The 18,628-nt window shown below is 39.3% G+C and overlaps 1 protein-coding gene across 1 annotated transcript in view; it reads right to left on the bottom strand.

Annotated features, from left to right (window-relative positions):
- The window catches only part of KIF18A (kinesin family member 18A), a 107,386-nt gene that overhangs the window by 29,520 nt on the left and 59,238 nt on the right, over positions 1-18,628 (bottom strand). The window contains exons 11-13 of the mRNA XM_048854028.2: positions 18,187-18,351; positions 15,918-16,039; positions 8,324-8,562 (exon numbers count right to left, since the gene is read on the bottom strand). Of these exons, the coding sequence (XP_048709985.2) occupies positions 8,324-8,562; positions 15,918-16,039; positions 18,187-18,351 (526 nt within the window). The remainder of the gene's footprint in view (positions 1-8,323; positions 8,563-15,917; positions 16,040-18,186; positions 18,352-18,628) is intronic.

Here is an 18,628-nt window from a genome sequence, read left to right as displayed (position 1 = left end):
AGACCCTAAATCGATGGAACCTTAAGACTATTTTCATGAACTTATACCTATTCCATATCTTGAATTTTTACACACCATTTATGTTTTATTCAATGACCGCTCCAAATAATTTTAGATTTCATTCAACATACACAAACTGCAATCAAATAAAAATATCTTCTAACCTATTCCTAAAACACTCCTTTAGCCCATAGGAAGATGACAGATTTTTCTCAAAGATAAATTTGTAATTGAAGTAATTTCAAAGCAAAAATTAATATATTTGAGCAACTTCTGAAATGAAGGTGTATTTTGACTGTTGAACAACAATAGTATACACTTTGCAAAATTTCTGTGTTTTAATGAGAAAGAAGTTATGGTTCTATTTAATGCACAAAACTTATATAGGAATTCTGTGCTAAGGTTTCATAATTAAATGACCAAAAGTCAGGAGATGCAAAAGGTAAAGTTCTGGGAACTGTCATTTCAGCCATTTTGTGCAACCTACAAACTTTATGCTAAGAAAAAAAGCAAATATGTTAAGATACACACTTTAGGGGGAAAAATTGGAAAATACTGCATATGCACAACATGACCAAGTTACTATTGCTGTAAAAAATTACATTTCTTCATTTTTGCAGTTTAGTTGTACAATCTTGGTATTACAGATCATTCAACAAGGTTAGATTTTTTTTTTTTAAAGTAAAGCAAAAAAATACCCTCCTCAAAACCATTCACACCCCAACCAGGGAAAAAAATGAATAGAAATGCCTTCTAGTACACCTTAGCTACAGCATTTATTTCCCATAATGAAAATAAGCAAATTGCATAAGCAGATACAATTGAAAACATAAGAATCAGGAATTTCCTGCCAACGGTCTTTATATGAAATTTTGCAAGGAAGGTTTCAATGTGTTTTTTAAAATAGCTATTGTATGCTGATAAAAGTAATTCTTTTAAACATGCTGCATAACAGAGATAGAAAAGATCAGAACTTTTGGTTGCCACCTCTGCCAATACAAGATTGCGCTAGGGCTTTTCCTAATCTAACTTTACATGATCAGAGGATACAGCTTCCACCATCAGTATTGTCAGAAATACTAATGACACCAGTAGTGTGTGCATGAAGGGCTGTGAGATCAACATAGGGAAAAGAGCTAACAGATATCTGAATTTGCTTTGGAAAAGACGGTGAAAGGCTTCTAAAGGTTTAAGGAAATCCATGTTTGCATTGCTGTCCCTCTCAGTCCTCCAGGGAAGGCTGGCTGGCTATACGGGGCATGGTCGACCTATAGGGAGCAGGGTCCTGTGAGCGAAGCAGGCATGGCATGACTGACTTGCAGCACAAACAGGCTTTGGTTAGACTGGCAGATATGGCATGGCGAGCCTGGGCATTTCTGCACCTTCTTCTGCCAAACTTCTGTAGGCTACTGATGTTCTTCCAGGGAGCCTACAATGAAAGCTGCTGAAGTCAGTGACCTTGGTATCAGAAGGGGTTTAAAAAAATCCTGCTGCATGGCCCGCTTGATGTTAAACAACAGCTAAGTGACACACAGAATCCTTTCTTGGTTGTTTTGGTTTCTTGTTGCCCTGAGCAGGAGATCTGGTAAAGACTTCCTGCAAGCTGCTGGAGGCAGTTCAAACTGGCTAGCTGGCTGGGTGTTCAGCGATATGGCCATTCCCAGTCTGCCTGATTGACAAGTCTGGTTACTGTCCCCAAGAAGCTGCAAGCTCAAGAGTAAGAACCATTGTAATGGATCTGCAGACTTTCCCTGTGAATAAGTGTTCTTGTGTGATTTCTCTCAGAACCATGCCAGAACACTTTCTTACAACATTTATAAGGTAAAACTGGCTGCTTTTCCTGACCCATGTAATTCAAAAGCAGGGGAGAGAAAGATGCTTAAAATCTTCATTATACTGTCTCCTCGTTTCCAACAACCCTAGTTTAAATCCGATAGCAACCTATGAAAAACTAGTGGCTTGCAACTTTAATTCTTTCCTTGTCCTCCTATTGCAATGCTTCAACTGCTACAGATTTCTAGGCATCATGATTATAATGTGAAAAGTGTCACAACAGAGTTTAATTCTATTATTTTAACCATACCATTTTAGTTCCACATGACAGGTATTTTACAAATTAATGCTGCAGGAGCATCAAGTATTAATTGTCAGTTTTTAAAAACTGATAGCTTTCTTATTGTTTGTTGAATATATCAACCATTGAAGCTACCTTAATTTGACAGTGAACTTTAAAAAAGTTTCATATTTCCATTTTCTTAATAGACTGTAAGCAAAAGGACAATGTTGTAAAAAAAATAAAATAAAAAATCCTGCCTGGTGTTTTATGATGTGAAAAAGTCAGCAATTTCCTTTGTGGCCACAGACATTGTTTTCTATACTATTCCAGTTTTACACCTACACTGACCATAATTACTTGTAGATAGCTAGACTGACATATTTGGAACTTTCATTAATGGATAATGCATGATAATTAGAATCTTCTTAGTTCAGTCAAACAACTGTAATAACTGTATAAACATATACTGAAAAGGAAGTTATATTTCTCTAGTATATCTTAATATATGATCCAGGAGTGCTGGCACAGCATGATTAGCATATTTAGTCATAATAGTATTTCATTTCTGCAGGAAGACATTTATAATACCCCAGCCCCCCAAAATGCTCATTCTTTGAAAGCTATCCACATTTAGATGCAAGAGCAGTAAATTACATCTACTAACAAGCTGACCTAATACACACCCTTCCTGTTGGACTCCCCAGACTCATAATACTTTATTAAAGCATACTGTATACATAATTCAATTTAATGTGAATGAAACACTTTATCACCACCAATTAACTTCTCCAAAAACAATGTATTTGAAAACAAAACTTCAGAAACATTTCCTAGAGGAAATCCATATTTATGAAATATTGTAGATTTTAAAATTAATTCTCTCAACTTATGAATGAAATTAAAAGTAAAAATCAAGTGCCAAAAAATGAACAGTTATGTTTTACTGTTGACAAGTAAAGTCCATGCAATTATGTTGCATGTGAAATATGGATTTTAAAATAAGGAATAATGACCACCGTATAACAGGTGGTCAGTGTTGTTCAGTCTTGATGCAAAACCCTATTTCCTTTCCAACATCTTGAACATATTATGAACTTAAATAAATAAAATCAATGTACCAAATACATCTGTATAAATCTTCCTTTATATTTGTTTACTAAAGATCTTAGTTACATCAGGTCTTGCTAAATGATTGCCAAGCATTCTTTTGAACGACTTTTGGGAAAAAATAATTAGTTTTGAGAAAACTTATTTTTGGGGGTCTTTAAAGAATAAGAAAGCACTGCATCCTTCCCATTTCTCTCACCCGATTTTGTTGCTCTTTAGCATAGAGAGAATCACTTTTTCTATGCTAATATTGTTCTCTTACCTACTTTTTGTTTCTTAGAAGCTTTGTAACAAAAAGATTGTGTCCTCAAGCGTCAGCTTGGTACAAAATTAGTGGCAAAGTTAAATCTGTAGAAGCTTTTGAAAGCACAGCCATTCCTATCAATTTTACCTTTCTGAATAGGTCTTTTAAACACAAATGCAATACAGGTTTCAGAGTAACAGCCGTGTTAGTCTGTATTCGCAAAAAGAAAAGGAGTACTTGTGGCACCTTAGAGACTAACCAATTTATTTGAGCATAAGCTTTCGTGAGATACAGCTCACTTCATGCATCCGATGAAGTGAGCTGTAGCTCACAAAAGCTTATGCTCAAATAAATTGGTTAGTCTCTAAGGTGCCACAAGTACTCCTTTTCTAAATGCAATACAGGCCAACAAGAGGAAGAGCCATCTTCATGAATTTTAGAACCATGCAGTGAAAGTGCAGGATAGACAAGCTACTTTTCAGCCAGGAGAGTAATACAAGACAGTGACAGGTGGTTCTCACTGGCAACTTAGCCTAATGGTTAGGACATTAGATCTCACCTCCAATTGGACCCCACCTCCAATTTCTCTCATTGCCCACTATCATGTCCTGTAGCGGATTGCCTTTTGGTGGGTGTCAACCTGATCATCTGGTCAGGTCTCCAATTAGATGCATCCCTCTCCAGGGTAACAGAGTCCCAGGGAAGATATTGGGTTTTGCAACTTCCCAAAGGTAAGGGGGGTGGGAGAGGACCTTCAGTCTGTTTAGCAACCCCTGCGGATACTTAGTTCCAGCCATGCAGCTTGCAAAGCCTTTACCTTCTCTGGGTTTCCGCAACAGAGAGTCTGTAAGAGAGGGTTTTAATGCCCTCTGTAGCAAGGTGGTTGGTAGGGAGCCCACTAGTTGGTAGGGCTCTGGCCCCAGGCCATGTGAGAAGCAACAATGCCCAACACCCAGGGGCACCTTAAGACTGCCTTCGGGGCCACTTCCTACTACTCACTACCCCACCAAAGTCTTACAGTTTGACACAGTGACAAAGAAAATGAGAAGAGCTGAACCTTCAGCCCCTCTGGGCTCAGCAGCCTGGCTTTCTTCCAGAGAAAGGTTTCTGTAGCATTCTTTTTCAGGAACTTTCAGGGTAAGTCTCTCTCCTTGCCCTGTCAGGCCCCTTCTGTGCCGTCAGTCTCCCTTTTAAACTCCACCTCCAGCTGGAGCATGCACTACAGGTGGGGATGGACAAGGCTGCCTAGGCCCAGAGTTGCTCCTTAACCCCTTCAGTTCTGGTGTAGGGTTTATACATTCCACCACAAAGAGTAACTCATTTCCTTCCAAACTCTGCATTTTCCCCATATATATCAGGAAGTGCCTGAGGTATTTGGAATATTTATTCAATTTACAAAGGAAAATAGGCAATATAGGCCCAATGGTTTCAAATATGGGGGACATTTTAGGTGATGTATCATTATTGTACCAGGTAATAGTGGTAGCATTAAAAAAGGAAACCATTCAAGAGAAGGTTTCTTTTTTGAAGGGTCACTGTCAATTTACGTTACATGCTCTCACCATTCCTCTTAGTACTATTTCAAGTAAAAATATCAAAAATGTGATGTCACTTTTTGTGCTTTGTGTACTTTTTGGATTTCTTTCAGCATAGACAATGAAAATCAGTTAGGTTAGTTTTAATTTATTTACAGTCAATTTAACTTTCAGGTTCTTAATACAGCAATGATTGGCAGTTTTATGTTGTATTTTGTGGCTTGACTAATTTTTTAAGCTTTTGTAGAACAGTGCCAACCTGCTAAGCTTTAGATAGAATATAAATAATCAGAAGAAAGAGCCCATTAAAATATGTGGATCATCTTGCTATGAAGAAAAATCATTTCAAGATAGGCTGCCAACAATTTAGCTGCTCAGGAGAGAGAATATGGTTCTTGGTGAAGAATAAAAATCTCCAGTAGTCTGGAAAGGAAACTGGGGACATCCCCTACAAGCTTTACATCATGGTAACTAATCAATCCTCAAGGGGAAACGAAAAAAGAGTGCATGCTTAGCCAGATGAACTATGTGAAAAACATGTGTTGCTGGAACTGATTGCCTTTCTGGGCAAAGTTACAAAACTCTTCCATTAAGAAGGCAGTTGTTTCTTTCATAATTTGCATGGAGTCTACAGAAAAGCACTGAACAAGATCTACCTGGGAGTTTCCAGGTCAAGCACCATGTCTGCATGAAAAAAGTTAAGATTGGTGTAAAAAACATCACCTCTCAGCTGAAACAAGTGGTTTGCATTTGCGTAGGTAAACCTGTAATCCAACAACAGAAGTGGGCCGTGTTCACCAAGGAACACTTGAAGACTTTGAACAGTAGACAAATTGAGAATGAGGAATCATCCTCAACAAATCCAAATGCAATCCCCTTGAGCAGCGTGAAAACCTGAAGTCTATCCTTATGAATTTGATTCAAAAGCATGAATGGGTTTTACTTGGTCATTGAATTCAATAAGAGCAGGATCAAACCCTAAATGTATATGTAACACTGACAGACCCAGGTGTTGGTGGGCGGGATCAAATCTGGGATCTCTGAAGCTAAATACATGAGCCTCTACTGCATGAGCTAACAGCCACATAGGTCTTAGCTAAGGCTATAGGAGACTCATTAATCTCTAAGTGGTCTCGGTGTCACCAGAGGGGGAAATACCACCATACCTAGGAAGTGTGTGGGTTACACATAGGATTTGTAGAGAGGTAGGTGAAACAGAAGTAGATATGTTTTGTTCCATATGGGAAAAGTGTTTAGCTTGACATGGCAGAGTGGCAGGGAATAGAAATTACAAAAAATGATAGCCAAAAATCTAACCAAACTCATCACCTACCATAAAAACTCTGAACATTTACTTGCATATCCATACATCACCAACATAAAAAAAAGCAACTTTTCCAGATATATACATGTAAGGCTTGTAACAGTTGCATGCACCTCTTATTTTAAAAAAATGTTTCACAGACCATTTATATGAAACACTTGCAAAGCAAAATTTTAATTACATTGTTATTTAAACTAAAAACAAGTAAAAGTAGGCAAAACCACTCATTTGTATATAGAGTGAAACATAATATTTAAGTTTGTAATGAGAAGAGAGCCAGTTTTCAAAACCAGAAACTCCAGCCCTCACCTTGAAAATTGAGTGGTTCAGAAGAGTACACTCAGATGATAGTTATGAAAAGTTTAAATAACCTTATCACACCAAAACAGATTTAGTAGGAATATAAATAGACCAAAACCCCCACACAATAGAACAAAACTGGTTATTGTTAAGGCTACGAGTCTGTCATGGAGGTCATGGATTCCGTGACTTTCCGTGATCTCCATGACTTTTGAAGCAGCTGGGCCAGCAGCAGCAGTTTGGGTGTCTGGGAGGGGGCTCAGGGCTAGGGAGTTGGGGAGTGCGGGAAGGGGGGCACTTATCTCAGGATGGGGGGCTCCCTGCAGGTCCTAGGTGGCGGAAGGGCTGGTGGTGGTGGTGGTGGGGCGAGAGTGCTGGCTCCCATTGGCTGCGGTAGCCAGCGCTTGTGACGGGAGCTGCGGAGCCCCTGCCCTGGCCCCTGCCTCCTAGGAGCTGCTGAGACGCGAAGCTGGGTAGGAAGCGCCACCAATTCCCTCCCCTGCCCCCCCCAGTACCAGCGGGGGTCCCGGGCCACATCCCCCAGCACCCACGGTGCCCCGAGACTGTTCCCCCCCCCCCCCCAGCACACCCGTACCCCCTTCCCAAGTTTTAGTCAGGGTAGGTATTTTTAGTAAAAGTCATGGACAGGTCACGGGCCCATGAATTTTTGTTTACAGCCTGTGATCTGTCCATGACTTTTACTAAAAACACCTGAGACTAAAGAGTAGCCTTGGTTATTGTTAAATTTGAACATTACATAAAAGTCAGGTTTTTTTGTGTCTCTTGACTGTTTACAAACATCTTTCACAAATTTAAATGGACAATCACTAAGGTTAGAGGAGACACAAACAGCTGAAAGAAAAAGGCATTTTATACAAGTGGAGAGAAGTTACCCATAGAGTTAAAGAGGAGTAAATATGGTGGGCTTTAGGATCTGCTTTTCATAGATTATAAAGTTAACATTGCATCATTCAAACGCCTTGATCAATAATTAAGTTTTCATGTCTGAGTCCTCTCTGCTCTATCCTATTTATTGGAAGTTTATTTCTTTTTATAAAGTAAAAGAAAGAAGAAATATAAGCAATCAAAAAACAACAGCAACAACAAAAACCCTAAGTGACCTGCCAAGAAATTGCCAAAGTTCCACCAACTTTAGCAATACCTGTAAAATGCCTGATTCATGTCAACAAATAGCCAGATTAAGAGGGGCATTTGGCAAGTTAACTCAATATTCCGTTATAGGCTTCCCAAAATGCCCAAACCTACTGATCACCGGTTTACATTCTGATAGGACACCCAAGAGTGCACTGTGTAGATTACACCACAATTATGGAAATTCAATCAGATTAAAGGAAGACTAAAACGAACGATCCAAGGGTGCCACTATATCTACTTAAATCTAGGCAAAAACTGAAACCAGGTGCTTAGACATAATGAACGCGCCATCTTCTATCAGACATAGCATTTTGAGGCAGGTCTGAGGGCGGGGGGAATTGTCTTTCTTCCGTATACATTTTCTCTGTATCCACAAAAGTAGCTGATTTATGACCATCATTGTGCACCAAAAGTTTGGGTAGTGTTTGCAAGATTTTTATGGGATAGATGGCAATTTAACAGACACAGTTCACATAAAAAAATGGAGGCATTGCTAATCTATATTGCCAAAAATGAATGTAAGTAATCTATCCAAATCAATTATGGCTTTTTGGGGCAACACCTCAAATTATTCTCATTAGAAAATTTAATTATATACTTACGGCAAGGTGTATTTGGATTGCTTGCAAGTTGTGGAAACGCCAGGATAACAGACATCTCTGGTTGATCATTTTGTTTTGGTTCCTCTTCAACAGGTTGGTCAGCCCAAACTACCGTTTTTGGTCTCTGAATCAGCTGTTCAACCTCCTTGAAGTTAGCCTCAATGACAGCATTTGCCAGCCCTGCTTCTTTTAAGGTGAAGTGCTGTTTTCTTAGAACTGGAAGCAAAGCATTTAGTACTCTACAAAACAAACAAACAAAAAAAACCCAAAGATAATTTTAAATATCTTTAAATGAAAGTTTTAGTCTAGTCAACAGTAACCTAGCTATGAACTACCACTATTAGAATATAAAAGCTACTATTGGCTGAGCCCCTGCAAGTTTTTTGCCTTCCACTGCAAATTGGGACCCGGGTCACTTGCAGGTTTAAACTAGAGAGTGGATCCGCAAGGTTCTGTGGCCTGCAATATGCACCAGGTCAGATTAGATTATGACTTTGGTTCCTTCTGGCCTTAAAGTCTATTGTTGATTTAGTAGCCTTATTGTTTGATTCAATTTGAAAGAAGTGTAATCAACTTCTGAAAAGTACTAAAACCCCATGCAGAAATCACTGCTAATTTTGGTGGTGTTCTCTTCCCTGAGCTATTAAATATGATGTACATGAAAATTCTTTATCATCCTAGTAATACACCAAAAAAAAAAAAAGAAAGAAAGAAAGAAAAATAATAGCACAGAAGTATGGTTGATATATTTTGATAATATTAGAGAGTTCTGACATTTATTTTTCAATTATATATCTCTTCAGATAACCAACATAGACTTTTCTTCAATTCAATTATTTTTCAATCAGGCATCAAAGTGGTGGTTTTCACTTTTTATACAGCATCCAAAATGTGGGCCAGAGTTCCAGTTTCAGTTTTGCAGGTTTGCGTGGCTTATTCAGCACTTGTGTTGTTTGCAGTAATGGCATTTAACACGGATAGTTGATTTTAAAAAATCTGCTCAAAACATCTAACTTTCTTGAATGCCATTAGCTGTATAACAGCTTCTGTGTAACAAAATTAGACTTCGCTCATCATTAAATGCCATTTAAGTCTAAGGGTATGTCGACATAGCAAAAGCTGTGCACTGGCTAGCCTACCTTAACTAGCTTGAATCCAGCTAGCATGGGTAACAATAGCAGTGGAGACAGCGGGGCGTAGGCAGTATGAGCCTGGCACGAGTCCTGGTTACATACTCTACTCGATAGCCTGTGCTACACTGTCTCCATGGCTATTGTTACCTGAGATAGCTGGAGTCAAGCTAGTTCAGGTAGGTTAGCCTCTGTCGATGTACCTTAAGGCACAGGGAGATTATAAACATCACTCTTATTGTTTGGTATACATATGAAAATTATATCAGCATCCTTTATAAAGTCTATGGGTAGCATTGCAGTCTGTGCCTGCGCTCCACTGGACGAGGCAGAGTGGGACACAGAGCACCAAAGTTTTATGCAGGGTAATTTCTGGAATGCATGCACTCTGCAGGGCAGCAATAGGGACTGTATGAATTGTAAATGAATATAAGAATGGCCATCTAGCCCAGTATCCTGTCTTCTGATAGTGGCCAATGCCAGGTGTTTCAGGGGAAATGAACATAACAGAATCAAGTGATCCATCCTCTGTTGCCCATTCCCAACTTCTGGCAAACAGAGGCTAGGGACACCATCCCTGCCCATCTTGGCTAATAGTCATTGATGGACCTATGCATCAATGAATGAAAATATCTTGCCCTCACACTCCATCCCTTTGTTAAAAGTTGTGCTACTTGGAAGCAACTTTACCTTAAACTTGGTCTTAATATGGAATATCCTTTACTCAGCTGCTGTTTGCTATTCATTCACTTTTTGTTGCCAATAAAAGGAAGCATACTACAACATACGAAATTTGACAACAAAGAAAGAAAAAAATCCAGCAACTCTGGTACTTAAATGCTAATGAAATAAAAAGCCATATTTTAAACAACTCTCTTTTGGAAGTATACTAGTAATTCAGTGATAACACAACAGAAATGTCAGTAATATTCAGTTCTTTAAAAGCTCCATATGTTTGCAATACCAGAGAGAATTACAAATAAGAAAATGTTTTCAAAATAGCTTGGAAGCAACATGATCTCTGAGAAGTTTGACAATTGCAGCTGAAATAATCTTACTTCTTGCAGATCAGCCTACGTGTTATTAGGAAGAGACAGGTATTAGTACAGTAACTCCTCACTTAACGTCCTCCCGCTTAACGTTGTTTCAAAGTTACGTTCCTGCTCAATTAGGGAACATGTTCGTTTAAAACTGTGCAATGCTTCCTTATCATGTTGTTTGGCTACCTGCTCTGTACACTGCATGTAAGATTTTGTGGAAGAGCAGCGACTTTACAAGGAAGCATTGCACAAGTTCCTCTTCTCCGCCTCCTCCCCCTCCCTCCCAGCGCTTCCCCCACCGCCAAACAGCTGTTTGGCGGCGCTTAGGACTTTCTGGGAGGGAGGGGAAGGAGCGAGGAAGTGTCGTGTCTCCACTCCTCCCCCTCCCTCCCAGAAAGTCGTAAACCTGCCAAACCACAGTTTGGCGGCTCTTAGGACTTTCTGGGGGGTGGGGAAGGAGCGGGGATGCGGTGTGCTCTGGGGAAGATGTGGGCCTGGAGTGGAGCGAGGACAGGAAGAGGCGGGCCTGGAGCATCCCCCAGCAAAGTCAGTGCCTGTTCTTCTCCAGGTAAGCTGCCACTGCTGCTGCGAAGGTGCTTCCTAGTGTCCTTGTCTGCAGCGGGCTGTGCCTGTGTGGGGTAAGCTGGGGCACTTCCCAACCACAGTACCGTACAGTATATAATACCTTTTATCTGCCCCCAAAAAATTTCCTTGGAACCTAACCCCCGCATTTACATTAAATCTTATGGGAAAATTGGATTAGTTTACTTAAAGTTGCATTTTTCAGGAACATAACTACAACGTTAAGTGAGGATTTACTATAATGGGCTATTTGATCATTAGAAACATAGATAGCTTTATATGTGATGACCGGGAGAACCGCAGGGTGACTTGCCTGCCTGTTGCAAAGGTTGCGGATCTCTTGAGACATCTAGATAGGTTTATGTGTAGTGCTGGGGAGGAGCTGGTGGTCGTGATTCATGTAGGTACCAACGACATAGGGAAGGATAGGGGAGAGATCCTGGAGGCCCAAATTTAGGCTGCTAGGTAAGAGACTGAAGTCCAGGCCCTCCATGGTAGCATTCTCTGAAAAGCTTCCAGTTCCACACACAGGGCCAGTGTCATAAATATAAAGGGAAGGGTAAACCCCTTTGAAATCCCTCCTGGCCAGAGGGAAAAATCCTCTCACCTGTAAAGGGTTAAGAAGCTAAAAGTAACCTCGCTGGCACCTGACCAAAATGACCAATGAGGAGACAAGATACTTTCAAAAGCTGGGAGGAGGGAGAGAAACAAAGGATCTGTGTCTGTCGGTAGGCTGCTTTTGCCGGGGATAGAACAGGAATGGAGTCTTAGAACTTTTAGTAAGTAATCTAGCTAGGTATGTGTTAGATTATGATTTCTTTAAATGGCTGAGAAAATAACTGTGCTGAATAGAATGTCTATTTCTGTCTGTGTGTCTTTTTTGTAACTTAAGGTTTTGCCTAGAGGGATTCTCTATGTTTTGAATCTAATTACCCTGTAAGGTATCTACTATCCTGATTTTACAGAGGTGATTCCTTTACTTCTATCTACTTCTATTTCTATTAAAAGTCTTCTTGTAAGAAAACTGAATGCTTTTTCATTGTTCTCAGATCCAAGGGTTTGGGTCTGTGGTCACCTATGCAAATTGGTGAGGATTTTTACCAAACCTTTCCCAGGAAGTGGGGTCCGAGGGTTGGGAGGATTTTGGGGGGAAAGACGTGTCCAAACTACGTTTCCCAGTAAACCCAGTTAGAGTTTGGTGGTGGCAGTGGATATTCCAAGGACAAAGGATAAAATTAATTTGTACCTTGGGGAAGTTTTAACCTAAGCTGGTAAAAGTAAGCTTAGGAGGTTTTCATGCAGGTCCCCACATCTGTACCCTAGAGTTCAGAGTGCGGGAGGAACCTTGACAGCCAGTTAGACAGGCAGAACTGCAGGGTCTCAATGCGTGGATGAGACAATGGTGAAGGGAGGAGGGGTTTAGATGTATTAGGAACTGGGGAAACTTTTGGGAAAGGGGGAGCCTACACAGGAAGGATGGGCTCCACCTAAACCAAAATGGAACCAGATTGCTGTTGTTTAAAATTAAAAAGGTCGCAGAGCAGTTTTTAAACTGAGGTCTGGGGGAAAGCAGACAGGGGCGGAGGAGCGTGTGGCTTGGACATCCCTTAGGGGAGGATCTATAAATGGAGATTCCCTATGTCCTAATAAGGAGGAGAGGATGGAAGATGATAAAATACAGGTTGGATCTGATGAGAAACAGTCAAAAGAAAAAAGGTCCCATTCAATTACATCATGTAATGGCAGACAGTTAAAAAGTGACAAGTTTTTGAAGTGCTTATATACCAATTCTAGAAGTCTAAATAATAAGATGGGCAAACTAGAGTACCTCGTATTAAATGAGGATATTGATAAAATAGGCATCACAGAAACTTGGTGGAATGAGGATAATCAATGGGACACAGTAATACCAGGGTACAAAATATATCGGAAGGACAGAACAGGTCGTGCTAGTGGGGTAGTGGCACTAATGTGAAAGAAAGCGTAGAATCAAATGAAGTAAAAATCTTAAATGAACCAAACTGTATCATAGACTCTCTATGGATAGTAATTCCATGCTTGAATAATAAGAATGTATTATAAGAAGAGAATATATAAGGGATATATTACAGACCACCTGACCAGGATGGTGATAGTGACTGTGAAATGCTCAGGAGATTAGAGAAGCTATTAAAATAAAAAAAACAATAATAATGGGGGATTTCAACTATCCCCATATTGACTGTGTACATATCACTTCAGGAATGGATGCAGAGATAAACTTTCTTGACACCTTAAATGTCTGCTTCTTGGAGCAGCTAGTCCTGGAACCCACAAGAGGAGAGGCAATTCTTGATTTAGTCCTAAGTGGAACATAGGATCAGGTCCAAGAGGTGAATAAAGCCGGACCGCTTGGTAATAGCGACAATAATATTAAATTCAACATCCCTGTGGTGTGGAAAACACCACAGTGGCCCAACACTGTAGCATTTAATTTCAGAAAGGGGAACTACACAAAAATGCGGAGGTTAGTTAAACAGATATTAAAAGTACAACACCAAAAGTAAAATCCCTGCAAGCTGCATGGAAACTTTTAAAAGACACCATAATAGAGGGTCAACTTAAATGTATACCCCAAATTAAATAACATAGTAAGAGAACCAAAAAAGAGCCACTATGGCTAAACAACGAAGTACAAGAAGCAGTGAGAAGCAAAAAGCGGAAGTTAAATCCTAATGAGGAAAATAGAAAGGAGCATAAACTCTGGCAAATGAAGTGTAAAAATATAATTAGGATGGCCAAAAAAGAATTTTAAGACCAGCTAGCTAAACACTCAAAAAGTAATAGCAATTTTTTTTTTAAAGTTTTTTTTAAATCAGAAGCAGGAAGCCTGCTAAACAACTAGTGGGGCCACTGGACAATCGAGATGCTAAAGGAGTACTAAAGGATGATAAGCCATTGCGGAGAAACTAAATGAATTCTTTGCATTGGTCTTCAGAGTTGAGGATGTGAAGGAGATTCCCAAACCTGAGCCATTCTTTTTAGGTGAGAAATCTGACAAACTGTCCCAGATTGAGGTGTCATTAGATGAGGTTTTGGAACAAATTGATGAACTAAACAGTAATAAGTCATCAGGACCAGATGGTATTCACCCAAGAGTTTTGAAGGAATTCAAATGTGAAATTGCAGAACTGCTAACTGTCATCTGAAACCTATCATTTAAATCAGCTTCTGTACCAATTGACTCGAGGATAGCTAATGTAACACCAATTTTTAAAAAGGGCTCCAGAGGTGACCCCTGCAATTATGGGCCGGTAAGCCTGACTTCAGTACCGGGCAAATTGATTGAAACTATAGTAAAGAACAAAATTGTCACACACATAGATGAACATAATTTGTTGGGGAATAGTCAACATGGTTTTTGTAAAGAGAAATCATGCCTCACCAATCTGCTGGAATTCTTTGAGAGGGTCAACAAGCATGTGGACAAGGGGTAATCCAGTGGATATAGTGTACTTAGATTTTCAGAAAGCCTTTGATAAGATCCCTCACCAAGGCTTTTAAGCAAAGTAAGCAGTCATGGGATAAGAGGCAATCCTCTCATGGATTGGCAACTGGTTAAAAGATAGGAAACAAAGGGTAGGAATAAATGGTCAGTTTTCAGAACGGAGAGAGGTAAATAGTAGTGTCCCCCAAGGGTCTCTACTGGGCCCAGTCCTATTCAACATATTCATAAATGATCTGAAAAAACAGGTAAACAGTGAGGTGGCAAAATTTGCAGATGATACAAAACTACTCAAGATAGTTAAGTCCCAGGCAGACTGCGGGGAGCTACAAAAGGATCTCTCAAAACTGGAAGACTGGCCAACAAAATGTCAGATGAAATTAAATGTTGATAAACGCAAAGTAACGCACATTGGAAAACAGAATCCTAACTATACATATAAAATTATGGGGTCTAAATGAGCTGTTACCACTCAAGAAAGATCTTGGAGTCATTGTGGATAGTTCCCTGAAAACACCTACTCAACGTGCAGCAGCAATCAAAAAAGTGAACAGGATGTTGGGAATCATTAAGAAAGGGATAGATCATAAGGGAGAAAATATCATATTGCCCCTATATAAATCAATGGTATGCCCACATCTTGAATACTGCATGCAGATATGGTTGCCCCATCTCAAAAAAGATATATTGAAATTGGAAAAGGGCAACAAAAATGGTTAGGGCTATGGAACAGCTGCTGTATGAGGAGAGATTAATAAGACTGGGACTTTTTAGCTAGGAAAAGAGATGACTAAGGGGGCGGGATATGATAGAGATAGGGATATAAAATCATGACTGGTGTGGAGAAAGTAAATAAGGAAGTGTTATTGACTCCTTCCCATAACACAAGAACTAAGGGCCACCAAATGAATTGAATAGGCAGCAGGTTTAAAACAAACAAAAGGAAGTATTTTTTCCACATAATGCACAGTCAACCTGTTCTGATCATTCCCGCTGGCATTGGCTATTGTCGGCAGACAGGATACTGGGCTAGATGGACCTTTGGTCTGACCCAGTGTGGCCGTTCTTATGCTGTTCACCTTTTATTACAGGAGAAATCTTATCTTGAAGGGATACTGGGAGGTGGAGGGAATTTTCAATATTTTGTTGAACATTGCAAGAATACTATGCTAATGATGTTTTCCATTATATAGGGGAATATATTTTTTGTTTCAGTATCTATAACAGTTTAGAGAAAAGGTTGGAAAATTATGCTGCCATTGTCACCTGAAACTGACTGAAATGTGTACATTTATTATACATGTAACAAGCTTTGAAGAGGAACACAGGTCAAGCACGATATACGAACACATACTTACTTTTCTGTTTGCTTATGTTGCTGCTCTTGAAGTGATACTAGAGACATCATGTGCTCAATCTGCATTTTCAGATCCTTGACCTCTAGCTTTAAATGGTAGCAGTGAAGATCTTTATGGAGCACCTTGAGAAATAAGTTGCATAAAAAATATTATTTCAATTTCAGTGCGATACACACAAATTCAGTCTCAAAAAGATTTTAAGAGATTAGCCTGCAATACCTTGAAAAGTAGTTCTGCAATTCATCTACAACTTTTAATTTAATAAATCTTACAGAAGAAATAAAATTTAATTTACATTAGCATTTCACTGCTATGTCTAACTATTGTCCTATAGTTTTCCATTCACAAACAGATTTGTGTGCTGGATGTAGTTAAGAGTACATATACATACAATAGCATATATCTTGTGTATATCAGAAATCATTCTAGTTTTTTTTTTATTCATGGAGTTTAAGGCCAGAAGGGACCACCAGATCATCTATTCTGACATCCTGTAGATCACAGGCCACCAACACCACCCAACACCTGAACACTAAATCCAAAACGAAAATTATACCAAAATAGTACAGCCCACAGGGGACGAAACTATTATGTGTCTCAGGCAGAGAATAGAAGGACTAAGGTGCACCAATGCCTGAGACCCTTGCAATGGCAGGGAAGTAACTGATATGCAACCAGATAATCCTGGCAAGTGACCCACACTCCATGGTGCAAATGAAGGTGAACCCTCTGCCCCTTCTCCGCCCCCAGGTCACCAATCTGACCTGGGGGAAAATTTACTCCTGAACCCATGTGTGGTGATCAGTTAGACCCTGAGCATGTCAACAAGAACCAGCCAGTCAAGCACATGAGAGAGAGAGAGAGAGAATGATCAGCGACACCTCATATCACTGGTCCACCCCATCCAGGGTCCCATCTCTAGCTATGGCCATTTCTGATGATTCAGGGAAAGGAGACCAGATAAAACTCTTCCGCTGTATCATGATGCCTCCCAACTTTGTATCATTAGCAAATTTCAGTAGCACACTTCCACCTTTTTGTCAAGGTCATTAACAAAAATATTGAATATGATTAGTCATAAGACTGATTCTTAAGGAATGCCACTAGTAACCTCCCTCCAATCCAATAGTTCACCTTTCAGCACAACCTGTTAGCCGGTTCCTTTTCCACCCTACAATTCGTGTTCTAATCACCATCTTCTTTAGTTACTAATAATTTCCCATATTGCACCATGTCAAATGCTTTACTGAAGTCCATGTATATAAGATGTTTATATATATATATATATATATATATATATACACACACACACACACACACACACATACATATCTATGTATGTATAGATAATTCCCTTATCTAAAAAAATCAGTTATTTTCTCAAAGAAGGAAATCAGGTTAGTCTGGCATAATCTACTTTTGGTAAACCCATGTTGCATTACATTCCTGTTACGATCTACCTCCATGAATTTAATTATTCTTTCCTTCAAAATTTGTTCCAAAATCTTGCACACTACTGAGATGAGATTAGCAAGTTTGTAATTGCCAAGATCACACCATCACCCTTTTCTAAAATATAGGTATGGTACGACATTAGCTGTTCAGTCACGTGGTACTGCCCCTGAATAGATAGATACATTAAAAATCTTTGCTTCTGGACTAGCAATCTCATGTGCCAGTTCTTTCAGCATTGTGGGAGGGAAATTGTCCCATTCCCCCAGCAGTAACATTTGAGATGAAAATTATAGCTATACCTAACATAAGTTTCATCCTTGTTCATGAATTTGAAGAGAAAGGGCTTATAATAAAAATCCTACACTCTAGTTTCAGTGACTCCTATGCTGATCACCAAGCCTGGAACTCCCTCCCTACACCAGTGTGCCAATACCTTCTTTTAAATACTTTAAAACTCATTTCTGAGTGTCCAATAAATCCTAACCCATGCCAGTAAAAATGTAGTATCACACTATTTTTACAAACTATGTTCTGTTCAGTCTTTTAAATGCCATCAGTGTGCTTACCACTGTACATAGCTAAATATTTTCATGAATGAGAAATAATTGCATTAAAACAATGCAATACATTCAGACGGGGCAGAAGAACTGCTGTATTTGTGCAAGGAAGACTAAACCAGTTGACACTGCTCTAATCAGCACTGGAGGAGTCTTCCATAACTAAAAAAATTCCAGGAAAAAATTTGTTCCCAACTATTATAAGCATGTTTGATTAAAATGTCTGAAATCTACCTTTGAAAGGAAAGTCCTTTTACCTGTGGAATATGGCCATCTTGTCCCAGGAGGCGCATTTCATTTTCAACACGATGCAGCCAATTAGTATTCTCCTCAAAGTGTTTCATCTCCTCTTCTTTCTTCTTCTGCACATGCAAACGACGAGTTTTAAGCATTGCGAGCCTATGATCCCGTTTACAAGTGGCCTGAAATACAACATATTAAATAATTTAATGGGAAACTACCCTGTAACGTTCATTGAGTTCTGTTATGAAAAAGACTTCGCAGGCTTCCATAATTGGGTAGATAGAGTCAAAACAATTTACACAGTCATTGATCTATGTAATATTTGTAAAGTAGCACACTCTTCTTAAGTGCACTACTGAAGTTGATTAAGTTGTTTTATATACTCTCATTCATAGTTCTTTTTCTCTGAAGTCTTTTCAATAGGACTTTTGAGACTATAGTAAATTGTTTAATACT

This window comes from Caretta caretta, chromosome 6 (assembly GCF_965140235.1).
Source record: "Caretta caretta isolate rCarCar2 chromosome 6, rCarCar1.hap1, whole genome shotgun sequence".
Taxonomy (NCBI): domain Eukaryota; kingdom Metazoa; phylum Chordata; order Testudines; family Cheloniidae; genus Caretta; species Caretta caretta.
This window is presented reverse-complemented; position numbering and strand designations above follow the sequence as displayed.